Source organism: Bombina bombina, chromosome 3 (assembly GCF_027579735.1).
Source record: "Bombina bombina isolate aBomBom1 chromosome 3, aBomBom1.pri, whole genome shotgun sequence".
Lineage (NCBI taxonomy): Eukaryota > Metazoa > Chordata > Amphibia > Anura > Bombinatoridae > Bombina > Bombina bombina.
Window position 1 is genome coordinate 631,518,858 of NC_069501.1, and position 26,181 is coordinate 631,545,038.

General features: G+C 41.1%; 1 protein-coding gene across 3 annotated transcripts in view; it reads left to right on the forward strand.

Annotated features, from left to right (window-relative positions):
- The window catches only part of DHX40 (DEAH-box helicase 40), a 527,461-nt gene that overhangs the window by 303,227 nt on the left and 198,053 nt on the right, over positions 1-26,181 (forward strand). For all 3 annotated transcript variants that reach the window (XM_053707320.1, XM_053707319.1, XM_053707321.1), the window contains exons 10-12: positions 2,463-2,645; positions 9,820-9,900; positions 12,667-12,824. In XM_053707320.1, the coding sequence (XP_053563295.1) occupies positions 2,463-2,645; positions 9,820-9,900; positions 12,667-12,824 (422 nt within the window). The remainder of the gene's footprint in view (positions 1-2,462; positions 2,646-9,819; positions 9,901-12,666; positions 12,825-26,181) is intronic.

Here is a 26,181-nt window from a genome sequence, read left to right on the forward strand (position 1 = left end):
TCAACAAACTCTCTCCAGTGGTAGTTTTCTCAGGAACTTTTGTCTCAGGGCACATGCTTCCGGAGACCTTCCTGGGCGATTGTGACCACGAACACCAGCCTGCTGGCAGTGGATTTCCTGAGCAGACAGACATTTCTTTCCGGGAAGTGGGCTCTCCATCCGGAGGTGTTTTCCAGGTAACCCTCAAATGGGGGGTGCCAGAGTTCGATATGATTTGTCTCGGTAGAACGCCAAGATTCCAAGGTACGGTTCTAGGTCAAGAGATCCGCAGGCCGCCCTGATAGATGCACTGGCAGTTCCTTGGGATTTCAGTCTGGCATATCGGTTTCCTCTGTTTGCTCTCCTTCAACGAGTCATTGCTCGTCTCAAACAGGTGAGAGCATCAGTAATTCTAATAGCTCCTGCATGGCCTTGCAGGATCTGGTATATAGACCTAGTGAAGATGTCATCTCTTCCACCTTGGAGGTTGACTCTGAGGAAGGACCTTCTTACTCAGGGTCCTTTCCTTCATCCAAATATTGTTTCTCTGAAGCTAACTGCTTGGAGATTGAATGCTTAGTTCTGTCTAAGCTTGGTTTTTCTGAGTCGGTCATTGTGACCATGATTCAGGCTCGCAAGCCTGTTACTAGAAAGATTTACCATAAGGTATGGCGTAAATACCTTTATTGGTGTGAATCCAAAGGCTACTCTTGGATTAGGGTCAGGAGTACTAGGATTTTGTCTTTTCTCCAGGAAGGTCTGGAGAAGGGATTGTTAGCCAGTTCTCTGAAGGGTCAGATTTCTGCATTATCTTTTTTTGTTACCCAAACGTCTTTCAGATGTGCCAGATGTTCAGTCTTTTTGTCAGGACCTGGTCAGAATCAGGCCTGTGTTTAAGTCTGTTGTTCCTCCTTGGAGCCTTAACCTTGTTCTTAAAGTTTTGCAGCAGGCTCCGTTTGAGCCATTGCACTCCATAGATATTAAGTTATCTTGGAAAGTTTTGTTTCTTTTCGCTATCTCTTCTGCTCAGAGAGTCTTTGAACTCTCGGCTTTGCAGTGTGATTTGCCTTATCTTATTTTTCATGCTGATAAGGCGGTTCTTCGTACTAAGTTGGGTTTTCTACCTAAAGTGGTTTCTGAAATATTAATCAGGAAATTGTTGTTCCTTCTCTATGTCCTAATCCTTCTTCTCATAAAGAACGTTTGTTGCACAACGCCTTGTTGTGCGTGCTCTAAAATTCTACCTACAGGCGACTAAGGATTTTCGCCAGTCTTCTGCCCTGTTTGTTTGTTTCTCTGGAAAGCGTAAAGGTCAGAAAGCTACTGCTACTTCTCTTTCTCTCTGGTTGAGAAGTATAATTTGTTTTGCTTATGAGACTGCTGGTCAGCAGCCTCCTAAGAGAATTACGGCTCATTCTACAAGGGCTGTCTCATTTTCTTGGGCTTTCAAAAATGAAGCTTCTGTGGACAGATTTTCAAGACTGCAACTTGGTCCTCTGCATACTTTTTCCAAATTTTCCAAATTTGATACTTTTGCCTCAGCTGAGGCTTCTTTTAGGATAAAGGTTTTTCAAGCGGTGGTGCCTTCTGTTTAGGTCTGCCTGTCTTGTTCTCCCTCCCTAGTCATCTGTGTCCTCTAGCTTGAGTATTGGTTCCCACTAGTAATTGATGACGTCATGAACTCTCCATATCTTAGGAAAGAAAACAGAACTTATGCTTACCTGATAAATTTATTTATTTTCGGATATGGAGAGTCCACGACCCCACCCTTAATTTAAGACATTAATCTTTTATTAAACCTCAGGCACCTCTACACCCTTGTGTTATTCCTTTTTCCATTTGGTCGAATGACTGGGGATTGTGGGTAGGGGAGTGACATTTAACAGCTTTGCTGTGGTGCTATTTGCCTCCTCCTGCTGGCCAGGAGTGATATTCCTACTAGTAATTGATGACTTTGTGGACTCTCCATATCCGGAAAGAAATTTATCAGGTAAGCATAAATTTAGTTTTTTCTTGATGTTCACCTATTTTGTATAAAATGTCTTGAAATATTTTTTTATTTTTTTTTTGTTATTCCGAAACCGGAAGTGAGGTAATTTCCGGTTCTTTGGAATGCATGGTGTACGTTCCAGCTACGAATCTTGCATATTAGATTTGATTGTTCACGCCAGGTTTGGATTAATTGATTTTATTTCACTGTATACACTATATGAAAGTGTTTGGCACAGTATAGTTATTCTGAAGAAGGGGATATATCAGTCCCCGAAACGTCGATACATTTTAGACTTATTGATGTCCTAAAGTCCTGTGAGTATATTTTCTTTGGTATATATTATTTTTTTTTATTTTTTTTTATTTTATTTTTTTCTTGTAGTCAGCTACTGGAGTAATCTGTATCACTGTACCTAACCTGAGTGTTGTGTGCCTTTCTTTTGCTGTTTTCCCATTCATGTCCTATGGTGTTTCTGTTCCTCTGCCTGAAGAAGTGAAGCAATCCAGAGAACTGGTAGAGCTGGAAGAACAGCCCCTGGGAAGTGCCATCGGATTTATAGTGAGGAATTTTGGGACAAATGTATGCCAGATCACATGATACCTGAGATTAAGAGAACAAGTTTAACATCTGTGATTTTGACCCTAAAGTGTCTGGGCGTGCATGATGTCATCAGGTAATTTCCTGCTTCCTTATTTACATCTAGAATTGCCATATTTTGCCAACTAGGAATAATGCTAAAGCAGCACATCACAGCCAGCTTCAAGTTTCACTAAACTTCCTCACTAGCAAATCTTATGAGGTGACATATACTAGTATTTCTAAATTCTAGCAATAATACATTTTTCTCTTCAGGAAAAAGGAGCTTTTAAGACAATAACATGTTTAGTAACGCCCCTTCTTATTCCATCTCTAGTATTCCAGTACGTTACTAAACTTTGCTTGCTATGCATTGAACTATGTTTACAATAATAAAAGAAAGCAAATATCCAGTTGCAAAAATAAAATAGCAAATGCAATGTACAGTTGATGCCTTTAATGACTAACTAATAGAAAATACATTGGAAAGCTTTCTGAGGTTACTTTATCAGGCAAGATATTTTAGCCATTAAAATACATTTGTGTTGATTAAACACTTTGAGATGGTAATATAAAATTATAAATGGCATCTATAAAAAAGAAGTCTGTTAGAAATGGAAGTGCAGAACATTGTTATATTCCACACAGCCATTGTCTGCACACTCTAGTGACCTATTTATAACTGCCCCTAATTGGCCACAGCTCCCATTGTTCTATGGACTCTAAAACTTTACTACACTTATTTTGTCAATATTTAAACAGGTAATTAAACTTTTAAAAAATACATCTACATGTTATTCTCATACTAATGTTTTGTTTTTTTTAATGCATCATTACATCTAACATTTATTTAGTGTTTAATGTCCCTTTAATATACACTGCTTCTGTTTGTCTCTTGGAGACATTTTTGTGCACATTCCATTTGTTCAACCTATAACTTCAGCCAAGTGAATCTGAGGATACGTGAGTTTATTCATCTTTATTTGGAATTATAGGTAGGCATTTCCCCAGATAAATAGAAATTTTATTGAGAACTGCCCACATTTAAATGTATGTTTCTTTTTTAAGATACGATGAGTCCACGGATTTCATCCTTACTTGTGGGATTACGCCTCCTGGTCAGCAGGAGGAGGCAAAAAGCACCACAGCAGAGCTATATATATAGCTCCTCCCTTCCCTCCCACTCCAGTCATTTTCTTTGCCTGTGTTAGTGATAGGAAGAGGTATAGTGAGGTGTTAGTTAGATTCTTCAATCAAGAGTTTGTTATTTTTAAAATGGTGCCTATGAGTGCTATTTTATTATAGGGTGTTGCCGTATTCCTTGTCAGCCTCTAGGTTAGAGCTACAGGTGGCTTTAAAGCAATGGGATCTGGTCGGATTTTACTCTCACTGCGCCTCCCATACTGATTGCTGCCCTTCAGATGATGGTCTTAGCAGATATTAACTAAGGCCCTGTATGTGTCCACAGAACTGCAGGAGGGAGAAGACCTCTTGATCCTGTGAGACCGGTCATGCTGTCACTCAGCATGGAGGTAAGTGCAGTCTTTTATTTTTTCTGGGACATAACATTAACTCAGAAGTGACTGTACGTCTGCCTAGCTGATAATGAGGATATAGGTCAAGAATTTCCTAATTTTTTTCAGACACACTTGCCTTTATAAATTTATGACAACCAGCACTGCTATAAAAATATGTTGGGTCTATTTTTTATTTAGAGGTGTTGGTGCTGTGGACGCTGGGGATTTTGCTATTTATTGGGACTGTACATTAGGGTTCCGATACAGGCTGAGTATTTTTATAGAATTTTACATTTGCGGCTAATAGTTGGTGCGCAACATGTTTTTCACTGGATGTTTTGATATGACACTCGTGAAGGGTGGCGTTTACTTTCGCACGCAAAAAGAAAGCCGCGCAGTTATCTTTTACGGAGTTCCGACATCAGATGTTATGTAAGCCTCCTTGTAGTGCGACTGCATAGTTATCAGCTGTTCGCAGGGACCGCATGTTTTACAAGAATATGCAAGCGGTCTTATGTGTCTGAAGTACGGTGGATGTTCTTTTCCATCCTGTTCAGTGGGGGCAGGTAGGCACCTCAGCAGAGCTGTTGAGGCGTAGAGGTGTCCTCTTTTTTTTTGTTATTTTGCATTATATAAGATATTCTGTCTGGTACAGTTAAAATGTTAGCTTTTTAAATTTTAAAGGCACAGTACACTCTGTTTCAGAAGTTTTTCTATCTGTTTGCATTTTTGTGTTGTTTTTATAGACTTTTCTGACTAAAAAATTTTCAGTTTATTTCTTTAAAATTTTTGTTTTATTTTAACATGGAAGATCTTCAGAATGTTACATGTTCCATGTGTTTGAATGCCAATGTGGAACCTCCTGTTACTTTTTGTCCCTCATGCATTGAGAGAGCTTTACATTTTAGAGAGCAGATTTTCTTTGATAAAAAATTGCCCAAAGCGGATGTTTCTCAGGGTTCTAATGATGAGATGCAGACCATGCCGCAGCTTTCTCCCCGACCATCACAGCCCTTAACGCCTGCTCAATCGGAGCCATGTACCTCTGCAGTTTCTGCTGCAATTACATTAAAGGACATAGCGGCTGTTATGTCATCTACTCTTTCTGATGCGTTATCTGCCTTTCCCGTATTTCAAGGCAAACGCAAGAGGAAGGAAAACCACATGATCAGTGCATCTTCTGATGCCTTGATGGCGATCTCAGATGTACCCTCTCAGGGTTCTGAATTGGATGGTATGGAGGTCCTATCCCAAGGTGAACTTTCTGATTCAGGTAATGCTTTACTGCTAACAGATTCAGAGGTGGTTTCTTTTAGGTTCAAACTTGAACAACTCCGTTTATTATTGAGGGAGGTTTTGGTGACTCTGGACCACTGTGATTCAATAGTGGTTCCTCCAGAGAAATCGAGTAAGCTAGACAGATACCTAGAAGTCCCTTCTTATTCTGATGTTTTTCCAGTTCCCAAGAGAACCTCAGAGATTATTGCCAAGGAATGGGAGAGACCAGGTATTCCCTTCTCTCCTTCTCCCGCTTTTAAAAAGATGTATCCTGTAGCGGACACTATTAGGGACTCTTGGCAGTCGGTCCCTAAGGTGGAGGGTGCTATTTCTATTTTGGCTAAAAGAACTACTATTCCTATTGAGAATAGTTTTGCCTTATTATTATTATTATTATCATTTATTTGTATAGCGCCGTCAAATTCTGTAGCGCTGGGTACAGTGATAGGGGGTATACAATGACAAAGATTTGTGATAAAATACAAAACAAAACAAATCTAGTACAGGAGGAAGAGGGCCCTGCTCTGGAGAGCTCACAGTCTATAGGTTTAGGGTGCAGAGAAGACCCTCTAACTTCAAAGACCCTATGGATAAGAAGTTAGAGGGTCTTCTCAAGAAGATCTATGTTCACTAGGGGTTACTGTTACAACCAGCGGCTTGCATTGTTACAGTTACTAGCGCAGCTGCTTATTGGTTTGATGCTTTAGAAGAGTCTCTTAAAATTGAGACTTCTTTGGAGGAGATACAAGATCGGATTAAAGCTCTTAAATTAGCTAATTCATTTATTACGTTTGCTTCCTTACAGATTACTAAATTGGCAACTAAGAGTTTGGGGTTTTCCATCTTAGCAACCAAAGCTTTATGGTTGAAATCTTGGTCTGTGGATGTGTCATCCAAGTCTAAACATCTGGCTATTCCTTACAAAGGAAAGACCCTCTTCGGTCCTGATTTGAAAGAAATTATTTCTGACATCACAGGAGGTAAGGGTCATCTTCTCCCTCAGGATAAAAGATCCAAACAGAGAGGTTGACAATTTCAAGGGAACTCCCTCTTCCTCTAAGCAGGAAGGGAACTATCCACAAACCAAGGCTACCTGGAGACCCAACCAGTCTTGGAACAAGAGTAAACAATCCAAGAAGCCTGCTGCTGCTCCCAAGTCAGCATGAAGGGTTGGCCCCCGATCCGGGACCGGATCTAGTAGGGGGCAGACTTTCTTTCTTCATCCAGGCTTGAATAAGAGACGTTCAGGGTCCCTGGGCAATAGAGATAGTGTCTCAGGGATACAAACTGGAGTTCAGAAATTCTTCCCCCAGAGGAAGGTTTCTTCTATCAAGATTATCTGTAGACCAGATAAAAAGAGAGGCGTTCTTACGTTGTGTAAGAGACCTCTCCTTCATGGGAGTAATCTGTCCCATTCCAATTCAGGAACAGGGACAGGGGTTTTATTCAATTCTGTTTGTAGTTCCCAAAAAAGAGGGTACTTTCAGACCTATTTTAGACCTCAAGTGTCTAAACAAGTTTCTTAGGGTTCCATCTTTCAAGATGGAAACTATTCGTACCATTCTTCCATTGGTACAGGAAGGTCAATTCATGACTACAGTGGATCTAAAGGAGGCATATCTTCATGTTCCTATCCACAGAAATCATCACAAGTTCCTGAGGTTTGCCTTTCTGGACAAACATTTTCAGTTTGTTTCTCTCCCTTTCGGTCTGGCCACGGTGCCTAGAATTTTCACAAAGGTTCTGGGGTCTCTTCTGGCGGTTCTAAGACCACGGGGCATTGCGGTGGCGCCTTATCTGGACGATATTCTGATCGAGGCGTCATCTTATCATCTCGCAAAATATCATACCGAGATTGTGTTAGCCTTCCTGAGATCTCACGGGTGGAAGGTAAATCTGGAAAAGAGTTTAATTCCTCAGACAAGGGTTCCTTTTCTGGGTACTCTAATCGACTCTATGTCAATGAAAATTTTTCTGACGGAGGTCAGAAAGTTAAAAATTCTGAATACATGTCGAGCCCTTCAGTCCAATCTTCGGCCGTCAGTGGCTCAGTGCATGGAGGTAATCGGATTAATGGTGGCAGCAATGGACATTGTACCATTTGCACGTTTTCATCTCAGGCCTCTGCAATTAAGCATGCTCAGGCAATGGAATGGAGATTATACAGATTTGTCTCCTCGAATAACACTAGATCAGGAGACAAGGGACTCTCTCCTGTGGTGGTTGTCGCTGGATCATCTATCCCAGGGGACATGTTTTCGCAGACCCGCATGGGTGATTGTGACAAAGGATGCCAGCCTGTTAGGATGGGGTGCAGTCTGGAGCTCCTTAAGGGCTCAGGGAGTATGGACTCAGGCAGAGTCTCTCCTTCCTATCAACATTCTAGAGTTGAGGGTGATATTCAATGTGCTTCAGGCCTGGCTTCAGTTGACTTCGGCCCAATTCATCAGATTTCAGTCGGACAACATAACGACAGTGGCTTATATCAATCATAAGGGAGGAACAAGGAGTTCATTAGCGATGATCGAGGTAGCCAAGATAATTCAGTGGGCGGAGGCTCACTCTTGCCATCTGTCGGCGATCTACATCCCAGGGGTGGAAAACTGGGAGGCAGATTTTCTGAGCAGGCAGACTTTTCATCCAGGAGAGTGGGAGCTCCATCCGGAAATATTTTCAAGCCTGATTCTCAGATGGGGTCGGCCGGAATTGAACCTTATGGCGTCTCGTCAGAATGCCAAGCTTCTGAGATACGGGTCCAGGTCGAGGGATCCCCAGGCCGAGCTGATAGATGCCTTAGCAGTTCTTTGGGTTTTCAGCTTGGCATATGTATTTCCTCCGTTTGCTCTCCTTCCCTGGGTGATTGCTCGAATCAAACAGGAGAGGGCATCAGTAATTCTCATTGCTCCGGCGTGGCCTCGCAGGATTTGGTATGCTGATCTGGTGGACATGTCATCTCAGCCACCGTGGAAGCTTCCATTGAGGAAGGACCTTCTCATTCAGGGTCCCTTCCATCACCCAAATCTAGTTTCTCTGCAGCTGACTGCTTTGAGATTGAACGCTTAATTTTATCTAAGGGTTTTTTCTGATTCAGTCATAAATACTTTAATTCAGGCACGTAAGCCTGTTACTAGGAAAATTTACCATAAGATATGGCGTAAATATTTTTATTGGTGTGAATCTAAGGGCTACTCATGGAGTAAGGTTAGGATTCCCAGGATTTTGTCTTTTCTCCAAGATGGATTGGAGAAGGGGTTATCGGCAAGTTCTTTAAAAGGACAGATTTCTGCTTTATCGATTTTGTTACACAAGCGTCTCTGTATCTGTTACATAATTTAGACGTAGTCCGTGCTTTAAAGTTCTACGTACAAGTGACTAAGGATTTCGACAATGATCTTCTTTGTTTGTAGTTTTTTCAGGGAAACGTAGGGGTCAGAAAGCTACGGCTACCTCTCTTTCTTTTTGGCTGAAGAGTATCATCCGTTTTGTATATGAGACTGCTGGACAGCAGCCTCCTGAACAAATTACGGCTCATTCCACTAGGGCTGTTGCTTGCTCATGGGCATTCAAAAGTGATGCTTCTGTTGATCAGATTTGCAAGGCTGCAACTTGGTCTTCTCTTCACACTTTTTCTAAATTTTACAAATTTGATACTTTTGCCTCTGCTGAGGCTGCTTTTGGGAGAAAGATTCTTCAAGCAGTGGTGCCTTCCGTTTAGGTTCTCTGTCTTGTCCCTCCCGTTTCATCCGTGTTCTATAGCTTTGGTATTGTATCCCACAAGTAAGGATGAAATCCTTGGACTCGTCGTATCTTAAAAAAGAAAAGAAAATTTATGCTTACCTGATAAATGTATTTCTTTTTGGATACGATGAGTCCACGGCCCGCCCTGTTCTAATGAGACAGGTTACTTAATTTTTTGTTAAACTTCAGACACCTCTGCACTTTGACTTTTCCTTTCTCTTCCTAACTTCGGTCAAATGACTGGAGTGGGAGGGAAGGGAGGAGCTATATATACAGCTCTGCTGTGGTGCTCTTTGCCTCCTCCTGCTGACCAGGAGGCGTAATTCCACAAGTAAGGATGAAATCCGTGGACTCATCGTATCTAAAAAGAAATAAATTTATCAGGTAAGCATACATTTTCTTTTTTGTACCAATAAAATTGACCCTAGAATGTTTCACTTATTGTTGACTCTATTATTATTATTATATAATATACCTATAGGATAACAGCTTCACTACTATCATTGTACAATACTAATACCTGATAAATCAAAGTTGTTTAATTTACTGATAAATTATGAATCAATGTTAAAGCCTGAGCCAAGTTAAACCACTACAAGATTTGACCAGTGGCTACTGTGGACAATGAAGGGTTATGGAAGTTTTAATTTACAGATGTATTTAACCCCCCAAACCCTGCAACAAGCTTCTTGATAATTAGTGTGTTATACTAATGTCTATGTATTTGTCTTAATATAGGTTCCCATACTTAGATCACCCAGAAGAGAAATACATCTTAGAGGCACTGAAGAAACTCTATCAGTGTGATGCTATTGACAGGTAAAAATAAGTCTCTTTTTTTTTTTCTCACACAATCATCCTCCCAATATAGTTGTGTTACAGTGTAATTAATGAGGTGAAAGTAATTAAAATTAGGAATTCAATTAGCTACAGAAAACACTGAATGTAGTTCACATGCAGAAATACCTGATAAGCTCATGCTTGTTTCAAACTATAATGGTTACATTTCCAAAATTAATTTTAATTGACAACATTAATGTTGTGAATAGCCTGTCTATGGTAACATTCACTTTAATGGGACATAAAGTTCAAATTGATTTCCCTATAACATTTTAAATATGCATATCTGGGAAACTTCAGAAGCCTAACCTCACTACATTCTACACTTGATAAGCATAATAGGTCATTTATATCTTTGTTAAATGGTCCAAAGAAGAGGAGATAGGATAAGAGTTCTGAAGAGGCTTTTCAAACAGTATGTCCCGGGGCTGCAAAATATTGCAAATTTTGCCAACAAAATGATAGTTTAAATGCTTTATATGCAGACCTTTAGATGTGCTTAATTGCTTACATATACAGGGAGTGCAGAATTATTAGGCAAATGAGTATTTTGACCACATCATCCTCTTTATGCATGTTGTCTTACTCCAAGCTGTATAGGCTCGAAAGCCTACTACCAATTAAGCATATTAGGTGATGTGCATCTCTGTAATGAGAAGGGGTGTGGTCTAATGACATCAACACCCTATATCAGGTGTGCATAATTATTAGGCAACTTCCTTTCCTTTGGCAAAATGGGTCAAAAGAAGGACTTGACAGGCTAAGAAAAGTAAAAAATAGTGAGATATCTTGCAGAGGGATGCAGCACTCTTAAAATTGCAAAGCTTCTGAAGCGTGATCATCGAACAATCAAGCGTTTCATTCAAAATAGTCAACAGGGTCGCAAGAAGCGTGTGGAAAAACCAAGGCGCAAAATAACTGCCCATGAACTGAGAAAAGTCAAGCGTGCAGCTGCCAAGATGCCACTTGCCACCAGTTTGGCCATATTTCAGAGCTGCAACATCACTGGAGTGCCCAAAAGCACAAGGTGTGCAATACTCAGAGACATGGCCAAGGTAAGAAAGGCTGAAAGACGACCACCACTGAACAAGACACACAAGCTGAAACGTCAAGACTGGGCCAAGAAATATCTCAAGACTGATTTTTCTAAGGTTTTATGGACTGATGAAATGAGAGTCTTGATGGGCCAGATGGATGGGCCCGTGGCTGGATTGGTAAAGGGCAGAGAGCTCCAGTCCGACTCAGACGCCAGCAAGGTGGAGGTGGAGTACTGGTTTGGGCTGGTATCATCAAAGATGAGCTTGTGGGGCCTTTTCGGGTTAAGGATGGAGTCAAGCTCAACTCCCAGTCCTACTGCCAGTTTCTGGAAGACACCTTCTTTAAGCAGTGGTACAGGAAGAAGTCTGCATCCTTTAAGAAAAACATGATTTTCATGCAGGACAATGCTCCATCACACGCGTCCAAGTACTCCACAGCATGGCTGGCAAGAAAGGGTATAAAAGAAGAAAATCTAATGACATGGCCTCCTTGTTCACCTGATCTGAACCCCATTGAGAACCTGTGGTCCATCATCAAATGTGAGATTTACAAGGAGGGAAAACAGTACACCTCTCTGAACAGTGTCTGGGAGGCTGTGGTTGCTGCTGCACGCAATGTTGATGGTGAACAGATCAAAACACTGACAGAATCCATGGATGGCAGGCTTTTGAGTGTCCTTGCAAAGAAAGGTGGCTATATTGGTCACTGATTTGTTTTTGTTTTGTTTTTGAATGTCAGAAATGTATATTTGTGAATGTTAAGATGTTATATTGGTTTCACTGGTAAAAATAAATAATTGAAATGGGTATATATTTGTTTTTTGTTAAGTTGCCTAATAATTATGCACAGTAATAGTCACCTGCACACACAGATATCCCCCTAAAATAGCTATAACTAAAAACAAACTAAAAACTACTTCCAAAACTATTCAGCTTTGATATTAATGAGTTTTTTGGGTTCATTGAGAACATGGTTGTTGTTCAATAATAAAATTAATCCTCAAAAATACAACTTGCCTAATAATTCTGCACTCCCTGTAATATGCATACCTAAAAACATTAGTTTGATGTCCATTTAAGCAGTAGCTACTAATAGTCATATGTTAGATTCAGTTTCCGTAAATTGCCATCTTTAAAACATAAAGTTAAAGCAGATTAGATATTATACAATTATTTTAATGCTTTTAGGAGAGATAAGTAATACAATGTTAATTTCCTGTTGTTTTCTCCAAGTATTGGGCTTTGGTATACAGCCAGAGATAATATAAAGAAGCATGTGTGTTCAGAAAGTGATAAAATAAGGAGTTCTGATTTCCCTGCAAGCTCAACCCATTTAGTGAACAAAGCACAAATAAACCTAAAGAAAATAATTTATCATAAATTTTATACCCTGCAGCTGGTATAACAAGTAATTGGATACACATTAAAGAAAAACAATTTACAGTGCACTGTCCCTTTTAAGGGCTTATATTTTGCCTGCATCCACAATCATACAGGGGCAGTATTCCTTTCTCCTCTTTTGTATGTGTGTATACAGTATGGCTACTAAACCTTAGACTTTTAACAAGGTTTGGTAATTTGAAGTGCTTGTAATAATGGCTTAGAGAATTTCTTCCAGACTATATTTATACTTGTTTCATAGCATTATTATAAGAAATAAGCTAGTTTAGTATCGTGTTATAACCTACATTTCTAATGTTTTTTAAAGGAGAGGCAATGTAACACAACTGGGGCATTTCATAGTTGAATTCCCGCTGCCTCCTAATCTGGCTTGTTCTGTGATAAAAGCAGCATCTTACGGATGTGAAGATCTCCTTCTTCCAGTGGCAGCAATGTTATCCGTTGAGCATGTATTCATACACTCAGGTAACATTTGTTCTGGTATTCTGTGTTATGTTTAAGATTCTATAAAGTTACAATGAAAGTAGTTTGTCTGGGCATTGAACTAGAAACATGTTTAACATGGTTGAGGCAAATATTAATAAGAAAAATGTTCAGTTATGTTTTCACACCAAAGAATAAACACATGGGCTGTGTAATGGTTAAAATGACATGGGGGGGGGGGGGGGTCTGGGCATTGATCCTGGAAGGACGCAATGCCTAGAGCTACTGTGGGGATTCTAATAATCCACCGGTTATTGGTTATAAAGTCCATCATCCGAAACTGCAATCTTTATGGAAAGTTGATTTATAAAGTAAAGATTCATCTGAGGTAATTTTTGTTGCGTTTATGACCTTAGGGCTGCAGACTGGAAAGTCGGGGCCTGATACAGTCTCAGCACCCCTCCTGGTAACCTGGGTTTAACAGTCTATATTTTGGTTGTCACTTTTCTCAGAGGAATATTTTATTTGGAAGAGTTCAAGATGGCTCTTTTACTGCATGGTTAAGAGTAAATTCTTCAATTACTAGATGTCCATTTCCTACACTAGAACGGTTGCTTAGAGCAGCTTTTAAGAAAATATCTCCAAAATGAGGCGCCGTAAACACCTTGTGAGAGAGATGCAACGGGAGATATAGAATCACTTATTGATATTGATGATACCTTCTGCCAGGTGATGAGGATAATTTGTATCAGCAAGGCGGCATCTTATCAGGTATGAAAAGAGGCCCTTTAATCATTTATGCAGTTGGGGCTCTCAACGATTGAAGGCACAACTTGCTTTCAATGTCCAATTATCAAAAAGTGGTGAGATATACCAGACCATCTATACAACACTCAAGCTCCTTTTTGGCTGTGTACTTCCCCAGAATCCAGTTTAACGACTCACTCTCTGCATTTGGTGGGACACACAATTTTTTCCAAACATGTGTTTGCCTAAATTTGCATGTGCTGGGTGTTTTTAAAGTCTGAATTGGATGAATAACTAAATCTTCGTCCACTACTGCCCAGTACTGAGGTTATGATGTTGGCAGACTTTTCTTCATGAAATATACCCTACTTTAGGGGTAGTCCCCTTAGAAGTTAGCACGTGCACCATGCAATTTGCTATTACATTGGACACCTTTTAAGTTTAAGGGTGATGTTCAGCTAGAGGTAATTTTGAATGTATGTGCAGATCTGGAGTCATTGATTAGTTTATACATAGAATATGATATTTAGCAATGGGTTTAGTATGTTTAGCTATAACTAATGTTCTTGTTTATACCTTAGAAGTTAAGGCTATATCAACATGACACTTTTCAGATCATTACTATTGCGGGTGGGGGGGTTATCTCCTCACATATAGTATAGCACATTGAACAGTTGAAGATATTTAGAAATGTTAATGTGAATTGGGGCCTGTCCTGCTTTCAGTGGCTGGGACAGGCTTGGTTTATATTTAATACTTGTTACTGTAAGAGTATTCTATCTTAAAGGGACATTTCTGCCAAAATTGGAATAAACGTGGATGCATTTCACTTTTGGATAGAAGTATTTTTATAATATACAAGTATTAGCAAAAATGCTTCTAATAAAAGCTATAGCTGTTTCAAAAGTGTATTTAAGTATGCACCGTGCACCAACATTTTAAAGACAGCACTTGCTCAGAGAGCCTAAGGTGCTAGTACCATTTGGTAATGACTCAGTTAATTACTGACATGATAGTCCCACTGGTGCTCTGAGCAGCTGCAGTATGTAAAATGCTGGTGCACTGAGAATATCTAGCTATGCTTTACATGCACGTGCAGAAAAATGTTAAAATTAAAACAATGATAACATTTACTAGAAGCATTTTTTCAACACATTTATATTGCAAATATGTTATTCATCTATGTGAATTTCACTTTTGACTGTAATGTCCCTCTAAGCCATAGAGCACCTAGTTATAGACATCATAGGATTTAAGTATAGCATATATTCCATTAAGTCACCTGTAATTATGCTTGGCTTGCCCATATGCCCTTAACAAATAATAACAATCTGCTTACTCATCATAAACTAGTCCCAAACTAGGGAATAACATATTTTTTATATTGTTAAACCTTATAGATCGCAGTTTGTGGAGCTTCAATTCAGAATATTTGAAGAAGCAAGTTAGACTATAGATCTTTAATTAACACCAAAAACATTAACTTCTAAGATGTAACTATCTCAAATTAGACTGTTATTTACAATATCTTGTGTCTGATAACCTGACATACTTATTTAGTCCTCCTCCTGAGCCTTTAGTCACATATTTGCCTCCACAAGCAGAACAGCTTATTAAGGTTTTATGTTCTCTATTTAGTACTCAGTTACACAATATATTGTGTATAGTATTGGTCCACGGCATCATTCCTTACTGTTTGGAAATACTGAACCTGGCCACCAGGAGCAGGCAAAGACACCCCAGCCAAAGGCTTAAATACCTCTGCCACTTCCCATCCCCCAGTCATTCTTTGCCTTTCGTCACAGAAGGATGGCAGAGAAGTGTCAGAAGATTTCAGAGTAGTTCCTTAGGAAGGGTATCTGCCCTTCGATATAGGACTGGAGTTTTAAGTAGTCTTGTCAGCCTCTCAGTGAGAGCATTGATGAAAGTTAGAGCTTGGAGATGCAGGTAGAGTCTTTCTGCGAACCCATCCAGACTGCCTGCTAATAGCTCCTAAGCAATCAGTGTTGACGAGTTTCACTGCCTGCTTATTTTCTCACTCAAGTCCATGTCAGGAGCGATGCTACAAGACTGTCACACTTGAGAGGCCGTGTTTCTGTTCCACAGCATGGATTCTGGTAAGATTGTTTCAATTTTTACATATGTTGAAAACTCTAGAAGACAGGGTCACAGTGTGGCTCCTTTTATCCTAATAGAATCATGGGTTAATATCTCCTGAGGGGGATTATTGAACAGTGGGGATTAATCAAGTGTGATTTTATGCTGCTTTATGTGTGAGATTTATTGGGCTCATAGACTGTTTGTTATGTGGCTGGAACGCACAGGTTTTTACATTTTTACTTTGAGTGCTGCACAGCTTTTAGCTTGGCAAGCTTTTTCTCATAGCAGGGGCGGTACTGCCTTGCCCACCATGTGACCGGGGGTGGTCTCGCTTTCATTTCCTCCTTTCTGACAGAGCTGGCAGACGCTATTTCTTCGTATTGTCTGGGTCTAGGAGGTGGTGAGTGCCCCAGCCATTGAGAGTATAAAGGTGCCATTTTTGAGAAATAAAGATTGTTTGTTTATTTTCTGTGTCCTGCTGTCATTAGCTTAAGCTATGGAGGATTCTGATATATTAGAGGGTACTCCCTCTATTCCAAATAGTAATACCTGTTTATATTGTGAGGAGGCTTTGGTATGCCCGCCCTTTCAATTATGTTCCACATGCCTTGACAATGTTATTCGGTCAAAGAAGGTTAACCCTTTTAGTACCACCTCTGAGGACTCGCCGTTCCGTAAGGTGCATACCCTACATTCATCTCCTTCTACACACACAACTTCCCGTAGCACGCTTGATCCTCCATCTAGAGGGGGCCTTTTACCGCCAGATTTTACTGCACAGTTAAAAACGGCAGTGTCTTGAGGCCCTCAGTGCTTTACCTTGCCCTGCTAAACGCAAACGAAAGGTTATAAACATAGCTCTCATGCTCCGGGGTCATCATGTAATTTATTGGATTTAACTGCTCTGTCTTATCCGAGGATGAGTTGCACTCTGAGGCTTCAGAGGATGAACTTTCTGGGATGGAGTCTGCTGCCTCTAAGCCTCCTGTTGTGGAGGAACCAGCCGTTAGATTTAAGATTGAATACTTACATTTTCTTCTAAAGGAAGTACAGTCTACATTAGAGGTTCGAGAGGCCTGATGAACCTTTGATTCCTAAATTAGACGGAGTTTACGAGGACAGGGTAGTGCCTTTAACTTTTCCTGTGCCTGTAAATATGGCGAACATTATTAAGAACGAATGGGACAGAATTGGATCTTCCTTTTCCCATTCGTCTTCCTTTAAAAAATTATTTCCGGTCCCGGACTCTCAATTGAAGTTGTGGGGTTCCGTCCCTAAGGTGGATGGCGCTAGCTCCACACTTGCCAAACACACTACTATCCCTCTTGAGGATAGCTTGTCGTTCAGAGAGCCGATGGATAAAAAGTTGGAAACTCTTCTAAGAAAGATGTTTCAACATATGGGATATTTGTTTAAATCGGCAGCAGCTGTGTCTGCGGTTGCTGGAGCAGCTACCTACTGGTGCGACTCCTTATCGGAACTAATCGAGGTGGAGGGGCCCCTCGACATTATCCAAGAAAAACTAAGGCCTTGAGAATTGCTAATTCTTTTGTCTGTGATGCAAACATGCAGCTTATTCGCTTAAATGCTAAGTCTTCTAACTTTTCGGTTCAGGCCCGTCGGGCACTCTGGCTGAAGTCCTGGTCTTCGGATATGACTTCTAAGTCCAGACTTCTTTCCCTCCCCTTTAAGGGAAAGATTTTTTTTGGTCCAGGCCTGGACTCCATTATCTCTACGGTTACAGAGGGCAAGGGTGCCTTCCTACCGCAATATAAAAAGAGCAAGTCTAAGGGACGAGTTTCTAATTTTTGTTCCTTTCATTCTGATAAATCCCATTGACAGCAGTCCTCCACTAAGCCTGAACAAACCAGGAGTACTTGGAAGCTGGCTCAGTCCTGGAATAAGTCCAAGCAGAGCAAGAAGCCCGCCGAGACTAAATCGGCATGAAGGGGCGGCCTCCGATCCGGCTCTGAATCGTGTATGGGGCAGACTGTCACTCTTTTCAGACGCTTGGTTCAGGGACATGCAGGATCCATGGGTCATAGCTCAGGGATACAAGATAGGTTTCAAGTCTCATCCACCCAAGGGCAGATTTCTCCTCTCAATCCTGTCTTCCAGACAAGAAAAGAGGGAAGCCTTTCTGGAGTGCATGCAGGATCTGTCCTCCTTAGGAGTCATTGTCCCAGTGCCTATCGCAGAAAGAGGTTTGGGTTACTATTCAAACCTTTTTGTGGTCCCAAAGAATGAGGGAACTTTCCGCCCGATTCTGGACCTAAAATGCTTAACCAAATTCTAAAAGTCCCCTCGTTCAAGATGGAGATGATAATGTACATCCTTCCCTTAGTTCAGGAAGGACAGTTCATGACCACTATAGATCTGAAGGATGCTTACCTTCACGTTCCAATCCACAAGGACCACTTCCAGTTCCTAAGGTTTGCGTTCCTGGACCAGCATTTCCAGTTCATTGCACTTCCGTTTTGTCTAGCTACTGCTTCATGAATTTTTACGAAGGTTCTAGGGGCTCTTCTAGCCGTTGCCAGAACCCGGGGTATAGCAGTAGCTCCCTACTTGGATGCTATTTTGGTACAAGCACCATCTTTTTGTCTGGCTGAGGACCATTCAGACTCTCTTCTCTCTCTTCTTCGATCTCATGGATGGAATATAAACCTAGAAAAGAGTTCTCTTATACCAAGTACCAGAGTGGAATTCCTGGGTACTATAATAGACTCTATATCAATGAGGATATTTCTAACAGACCAGAGACATTGCAAGCTAGCTTCCGCATGTCTTGCCCTCCGGACCTCCTTAAGGCCCTCTGTGGCTTAGTGTATGGAGGTGATTGGTCTCATGGTGTCCAGCATGGACATCATTCCCTTTTCTAGGTTCCATCTCAGACCGTTGCATCTGATGTGCATGCTGGGGAAGTGGTACAGCGATCATTCGGGTCTGTCTCAACAGATTTCTCTGGACAACCGGTCGAGAGAATCGCTCTCTTGGTGGCTCTGTCCAGATCACCTGTCCCTAGGGATATCTTTCTTAAAACCATCCTGGGAGATTGTGACTACGGACCCAAGCCTATTAGGATCGGGAGCTGTTTAGGGTGTCAAGGCACAGGGCCTGTGGACTCAGGAGGAATGCTCCCTCCCGATTAACATTCTGGAACTTCGGCCAATCTGCAATGCTCTGAAGGCTTGGTCCTTCTGGGTTTGTCCCAGTTTATCAGATTCCAATCAGACAATATAACTTCAGTGGCTTACATCAACCATCAGGGGGGAACATGAAGCTCCCTAGCAATTAGGGAAGTATCTCGGATTCTGAAGTGGGCAGCTGTTCGCTGTCAGTGATCCACATACCGGGTGTGGACAACTGGGAAGCGGATTTTCTCAGCAGACAATTCTTTCATCCGGGGAATCGTCTCTCCATCCCAAAGTGTTTTTCAGAGATATGCAGCAGGTGGGGGACGCCGGAGATGGATTTTGTGGCGTCCCATCTCAATACCAAGCTACCCATATATGGGTCGAAGTCCAGTGATCCCCAGGCAGAGCTAATAGATGCATTAGCAGTGCCTTGGAGGTTCAGTCTAATGTACCTTTTCCCACCGTTACCACTCCTTCCTCGTGTAGTGGCCCGCATCAAGCAGGAGCAGGCATCAGTAATACTGATTGCTCCATCGTGGCCGTGAAGGATGTGGTTTGCGGATCTGGTGGGGATGTCATCATCTCCTCTGTGGAAATTACCTTGTCACAGAGATCTGCTTGAACAAGGTCCTTTTGTTTATCAAAATGTAGATTCTCCAAGGCTGACTGCATGGAGATTGAACGCTTGGTTCTAGCCAAGAGAGGTTTTTCTGAGAGAGTTATTGATACTCTTATTCAACCTCGTAAACCGGTTACTCGTCGCATCTATTATACGGTGTGAAGCACCTACTTATTCTGGTGTGAAGAGTGTGGATTTTCCTGGCATAAAGTTAAGGTTGCCAGGATCCTATCGTTTCTCCAGGATGGACTGGAGAAGGGCCTTTCTGCCATTTCCCTGAGGGGATAGTTTTTGGCCCTGTCTGTTTTACTGCACAAGAGGCTCTTGGAGCTTCCAGATGTATAGTCCTTTGTCAAGGCTCTGACTAGAGTCAGACCTGTGTTTAGATCTAAGGCTCTTCCTTGGAGTCTAAATCTTGTTCTTAAGGTTTTGCAACGGGCTCCATTTGAGCCTATGCATGAAGTTGACATTAAATTGTTGTCCTAGAAGGTTCTTTTTCTACTGGCTATTGCTTCTGTGCGCAGAGTATCTGAGATTGCTGCCTTGCAATGTGAGCCTCCTTATCTAGTGTTCCATTCTGATAACGCTGTCCTACGTACGAAGTTAAGTTTTCTTCCTAAGGTCGTGTCAGACCACAACGTCAATCAAGAGATTATGGTTCCTTCCTTGTGTTGTCCAATCCTCCTCCTTCGAAGGAACGTTTGCTTTATAATTTGGACATGGTTCACGCCTTGAAGTTATATCTTCAGGCTACTAAGGATTTTAGACAAACTTCTTCCTTGTTTGTTGTTTTTTCCGGGAAGCATAAGGGTCAGAAGGTCTCTTCAACTTCCTTATCTTTTTGGTTAAGGAGTGTTATCCGCTTTGCTTATGAGACAGAGGATTTCGGCTCATTCTACTAGAGCAGTGGCTTCCTCTTGGGGCTTTAAGAACGAGGCCTGTATGGATCAGATTTGTAAGGCGGCTACCTGGTCCCCCTTACATACTTTTTCTAAATTTTACAAGTTTGATGTTTTTGCTTCGGCTGAAGCAGCTTTCGGAAGAAAGGTCTTGCAGGCTGTGGTGCCCTCAGATTAGGGTCCTCCTCTCTTTTGTCCCTCCTGTTATCATTCATTGTCCTCTAGAGCTTGGAAAGAAGGAAAACATAAATTATTCTTTCCTTTCATTTCCTTCTGTATAAGGAGAGTCTACGGCCCCCGCCCGTGTTCTCCGATGGGCGGCCCTCTAAATTATATTTTTCTTCTGGCACCATTTATACCCTGATATTTCTCATACTGTTCCTTGTTCCCTCGGCAGAATGACTGGGGGATGGGGGAAGTGGGAGAGGTATTTTAAGCTTTTGGCTGGGGTGTCTTTGCCTCCTCCTGGTGGCCAGATTCAGTATTTCCCAACAATAAGGATTGATGCCGGGGACTCTCCTTATATAGAAGGAAATTAAATTATCTTTTAAGCATAATTTATGTTTTTCGTATCATTGCATATTTTGGGTCAAAGAGTGACCCTATACATTGTATTTATTGTATTACCCTGTATTCTCCCATTATAGCATGATGATGCTCTAGTTGGTCCAAGAGAGGCCACTGTTTATCTTAGGGAGATCTTTTCACAATAGTATATGACAATGGTGGTCAGGAGTTAATCACAAGTTCTTTTATATCTGGTAAGTTGAGGTATCCTATTTTGGATGATATGTAGGTTTGCCTCCAATGTCTTCACTTGACTGGTATCTTTACAGTTTGATACCGTTATCTAACTGTGTATAACCTCTTTGCATATACTGTATGTATGCATTGGGCATATTTTGGTTTTCATTTGTTTGTATGGATATTTAAAAAACTTAATAAAAAGAATATTAAATAAAGGACATTTAAGAAAGAATAAAGTTTTGCAATAATTCATACAAAGCATACAGTTTTTAATTAACCTTCCAGTTTACTTTATTAGCAATTAACATTTTTCCCTTGGTTTCCTTTGTGGAAACATAGCTCTTCTTGCATTAAAACATATTGGGGTAAGTTCAGGAGTGTGCAAATCTTGAGAATTACATGTTTAAAGGAACAGTCTAGTCAAAATTATACTTTAATGATTCAGATAGGGCATGCTATTTTCTTTCCTAAGACATGGAGAGTCCACAACGTCATTCCAATTACTAGTGGGATATTCACTCCTGGCCAGCAGGAGGAGGCAAAAAACACCCCAGCAGAGCTGTTAAAGGGACACTGTACCCAAATTGTTTTCTTTTTTGTGATTCAGATAGAGCATGCAATTTTAAGAAACTTTTTAATTTACTCCTATTATCAAATTTTCTTCATTCTCTTGGTATCTTTATTTGAAATGCAAGAATGTAAGTTTAGATGCCGGCCCATTTTTGGTGAACAACCTGGGATGTTCTTGCTGATTGGTGGATAAATTCACCAACCAATAAACAAGTGCTGTCCAGGGTCTGAACCAAAAAAAAATGCTTAGATGCCTTCTTTTTCAAATAAAGATAGCAAGAGAACGAAGAAAAATTGATAATAGGAGTAAATTAGAAAGTTGCTTAAAATTGCATGCTCTATCTGAATCACAAAATAAAAAAATTTGGGTTCAGTGTCCCTTTAAGTGTCACTTCCCTTACCCATAACCCCCAGTCATTCTCTTTCCCTCTGTCAATGGAGGATGTGAAGTTGGTGTCTGAAGAATTTTATTCCTTTTATGGGTAATTTTCCCTGCTAGCAAGGATTGGGGTTTAGCTGTGTCCACGTCAATCTCTTGAGTAAGAATAGTGGTGGCTTTTGAGCAGTTAGAAAGTGGTGAGGTTTTCCTTGCTCTGTTTTCTAACATATTTGCTACCCCTGTTATAGAAAGCCAGAGTTGGTTACTCTGTTCTCTCTTTTCCTACAGGTCTCTGATAGGAGTATGTGTCCTTTCACACCTGGTGAGCTGTCTTTCTGCCTAACAGCTGGATATGCAGGTAAGTGCTCTTGCCTCCTAGGTACTGGAGACTTGCACTATAGATTTCTGCATTACATTTCATGGGACATATGCAATTCTTTATTAAGGGGTTTTCCTTCCATAAGGCAGGGAGAGTCCACAACTTAATTCCTTACTATTGGGAAATACAACACCTGGCCACCAGGAGGTGGCAAAGACACCCCAGCCAAAGGCTTAAATATCCCTCCCACTTTCCCTAGTCCCCAGTCATTCTTTGCCTTTCATCATGTTAGGAGGTGGCAGAGAAGTGTCAGAAGATTTGGATAGCCCTGTATGGGGTATGTTCCCTTTGAGAAAGGACTGGAGTTTTAAGTAGTCATGTCATCCTCTCAGTGAGAGTGTGGAGATGCATGGAAAGTTTTTCTGCGAACCCATCTAGACTGTTGCTAACAGCTCCCGAGCAATCAGTGTTGACGAGTTTCACTGCCTGCTTTTTAGCACTCAGGTCCATGTCGGGAGCGCTGCTTCAAGACTGTCACACTTGAGAGCCTCTTCCACAGCATGAATCCTAGAGGGTAAGAGCGTTTTGTTATATACACCTTTAAAATGCTATACAGGGTCACAGTGTGGCTCCTTTTTACCTCAATAGGATCAGGGGTTAATATCTCCTTCAGGGAGATTATTGCAACAGTTTGGGGTTTTGTATACTGCTAATGTGTGAGATTCTTTTGGGGCTCATAGGCTGTGTGTTTTTGGCTGGGAACAAACAGGTTTCACTTTTGTTTTGGAAATGTTGCACAGCTCATAATAGCTTGGCGCCCTTTTTAATAGCAGGGGAAGTTCTGTGTTATGCACCACGTGACCGGGTGCGGTCTCTGTTGTCATTGTTAGCTGTCTGGGTCTAAGAGGTAGTGAGTGCCCCAGCCATTGGCAATATAAAGGTGCCGTTTTTTTAATAAAAGCGTTTATTTTTGTGTCCTTCTGTGGGTATATACTCAAGCTATGGAGGTCTCTGATACATAAGAAGTCTCTACTCCTTCTGTCCTAAATAATAATTCCTGTTTATATTGTGAGGAGGTCCTGGTTTGCCCGCCTGCTCAGTTTTGTTCCGTATGCCTAAACACTGTTCTAAAGTCTAAGAAGGGAAACAAGCCTGCTAATATTATTAGAGCTATTAGTCCCTCTGAGCCGTCTACCTCTCAGGATTCTATGTGCCGTGAGATTACTACCCTTGCTACACTACCTGCTACACATGCAGTTCCCCACAGCACATCCTCCTTCCGGAGGGGGACTTTACCACACAGTTGCAATAGGCGGTGTCTCTGGCCCTGAGTGTCTTACCTCTCTGTAACAAATGTAAGAGAAAGGTCAAACATAGTTCTCCAGACCTTGAGTCATCTAAGTATTTGTCAGATCTGGCCATTTTGTCACAGTTATCCAAGGATGAGTTAACCTCTGTTGTTTCATAGGGTGAAATTTCTGAGTCGGAGACTTCAGTTACGGAACCCAATTGAGCATCTGCGTTTTTTGCTAAAGGAGGTCTTGTCTACACTATCTGAGAACCCTAAGATCCCTAAATTAGACAGGATTTACGAAGACAGGAAGGTCCCGCTGACTTTTCCTGGGCCTATTAAAATGGCGAACATTATTAGTAACGAATGGGAAAGAATTGGATCTTCTTTTTCCCCGTGGTCTACTTTTAAAAAATTATTCCTGGTTCCGAACTCTCAGTTAGAGATGTGGGGCTCCATTCCTAAGGTGGATGGCGCTATCTTGACGCTTGCTACGCGTACTACTATACCCCTTGAGGATAGTTCTTTTTTCAGAGAGCCGATGGATAAAAAGATGTAAACTTTTCTGAGGAAAATGTTTTAACATTCAGGGTTTTTATTTCCGGTGGCTGGAACGGCTACCTACTGGTGCGATTCTCTGTCAGATCTCATCAAGGTGGAAACTCCTCTTGAGTACATTCAAAAGAGAATTAAGGCTCTGAGAATTGCTAGTTCCTTTATCTGTGATGTGAATATGCAGATTATTCGCCTAAGTACAAAGTTCTCTGGCTTTGCGGTCCTAACCCACCGGGCTCTCTGGTTGAAGTCTTGGTCTGTGGATGTGACTTCTAAATCCAGACTCCTTTCTCTTCATTTCAAGGGGAAGATTTTGTTTGGTCCAGGGCTGGGTGCCTTCCTACCTCAGGATAAGAAGAACTGGTCTAAGGGACAAAAGTCTTCTAATTTTCATTCTGAAAAATCCCCACAACAGCAATCCTCTTCCAAACCCAAGCAACCCAGGAGTACTTTGAAGCCGACTCAGTCCTGGAATAAGTCGTATCTCAGGGATACAGGATAGGTTTCAAATCTCATGCACCCAGGGGCAGATTCCTACTCTCAAGTCTGTCTACCAGACCAGAGAAGAAGGCTGCTTTTCTAGGGTGCCTATGAGAACTTTCCTCTCTAGGAGTAATTGTCCCGGTGCCTACCGATGAAAGCGGTTTGGGGTTCTATTCAAACCTTTTCGTGGTAGACCTGAAGGATGCGTACTAGGGCTGGGCGATATGACCAAAATAAAATTTTCGATTTTCATTTAGCATTAAACAGTTTATTTAACACTAATCTTAATGTACATGTTTATCAATGTCCAATACACTATTTGAGCATAAAAAATACAAAACCAAAAATAGTTACAATAAAATTTGCTGCCTGTGATGTGATAAAATAGTAGCCATTAGCCAGTTATTAGGTCTTATGACACACAAGTTCACACAACATTCATGTTTTATTGGACAGTCATTCTAACAGTGTGGACACAGTGGTATGATTAACATATGAAGCAGTGTAAGCATGGAGAAACCTGAAAATTGCTCTTTACAGCAGTATACTTGTAAAGTTCTGTATATATAAATAAATATAACTGCAGTTAGCAGTAAAGTAAGTACAATGAATGCACACACTGCTGCATGTGTTATTCATTTTAGGAGTTACTGTCCAGGGAAACATGAGGGATGTTGCATTGACAAGGTCAATCCTGCAGCCTGTCATATACAATCACTCACTAGTCACAGCTATTCTGTAGTAGTAGATCCATATAAAAGACCACTAAGAAGTAGAACACATCAACACAGTTATATACAGTCAGGAGGTAGTAGTACATAACAAGTTAACTCAAAACATACAAACAAAGCTAATTTAAATTAAATTAGCTGGCCAGTTCTTACTACATTGCCCATGTTTTCTTGGGCAGTCAGTCTACCTGTGGTAAGAGTAACATATGAAGCAGTGTGTGCACTGTGCAGCATGTAGAAAGAAACCTGAAAAGTGCTGACTGAGGACTATCCAGCTCCAGCTGCATGATTTGTGTTTCTAAGTAAAGGTAGTATAATGCAGCACACTGCTGCATGTGTTAGTCATTTAGCTGAGTGACTGTCCATGAAAACATGGGAAATGTGGCAATGACAAAGTCAATCCTGACATCCTGCAGACTGTCATATTACATTAATTTTTACAGCTATAGCTGTTGTACAGAACACAGTAAGAAGTAGAACACTGGTTATAGTTAGAGTAACTACTACAATACATAATACAAACAACTGAACTCAACACACACACAGCTGATTGAAATGAAAATAGCTGTCCAGTTCTTACCACATTGTCCTTTGTTTTCTTGGGCACTGGGCAAGCTGTGGTATGAGTAACATATGATACAGTGTATGCATTGCATGCATGGAGAAACCTGAAAAGTGCTGAGAGTGCAGCAGCATGATGTGTGTTAGTTATTTAGCCGAGTGACTGTCCACTGTCCAGGAAAACATGGGGGATGTGGCATTGACAAGGGCAATCCTTACATCCTGCACTGCCTTTCATATTACATCACACAGCTATTCTGT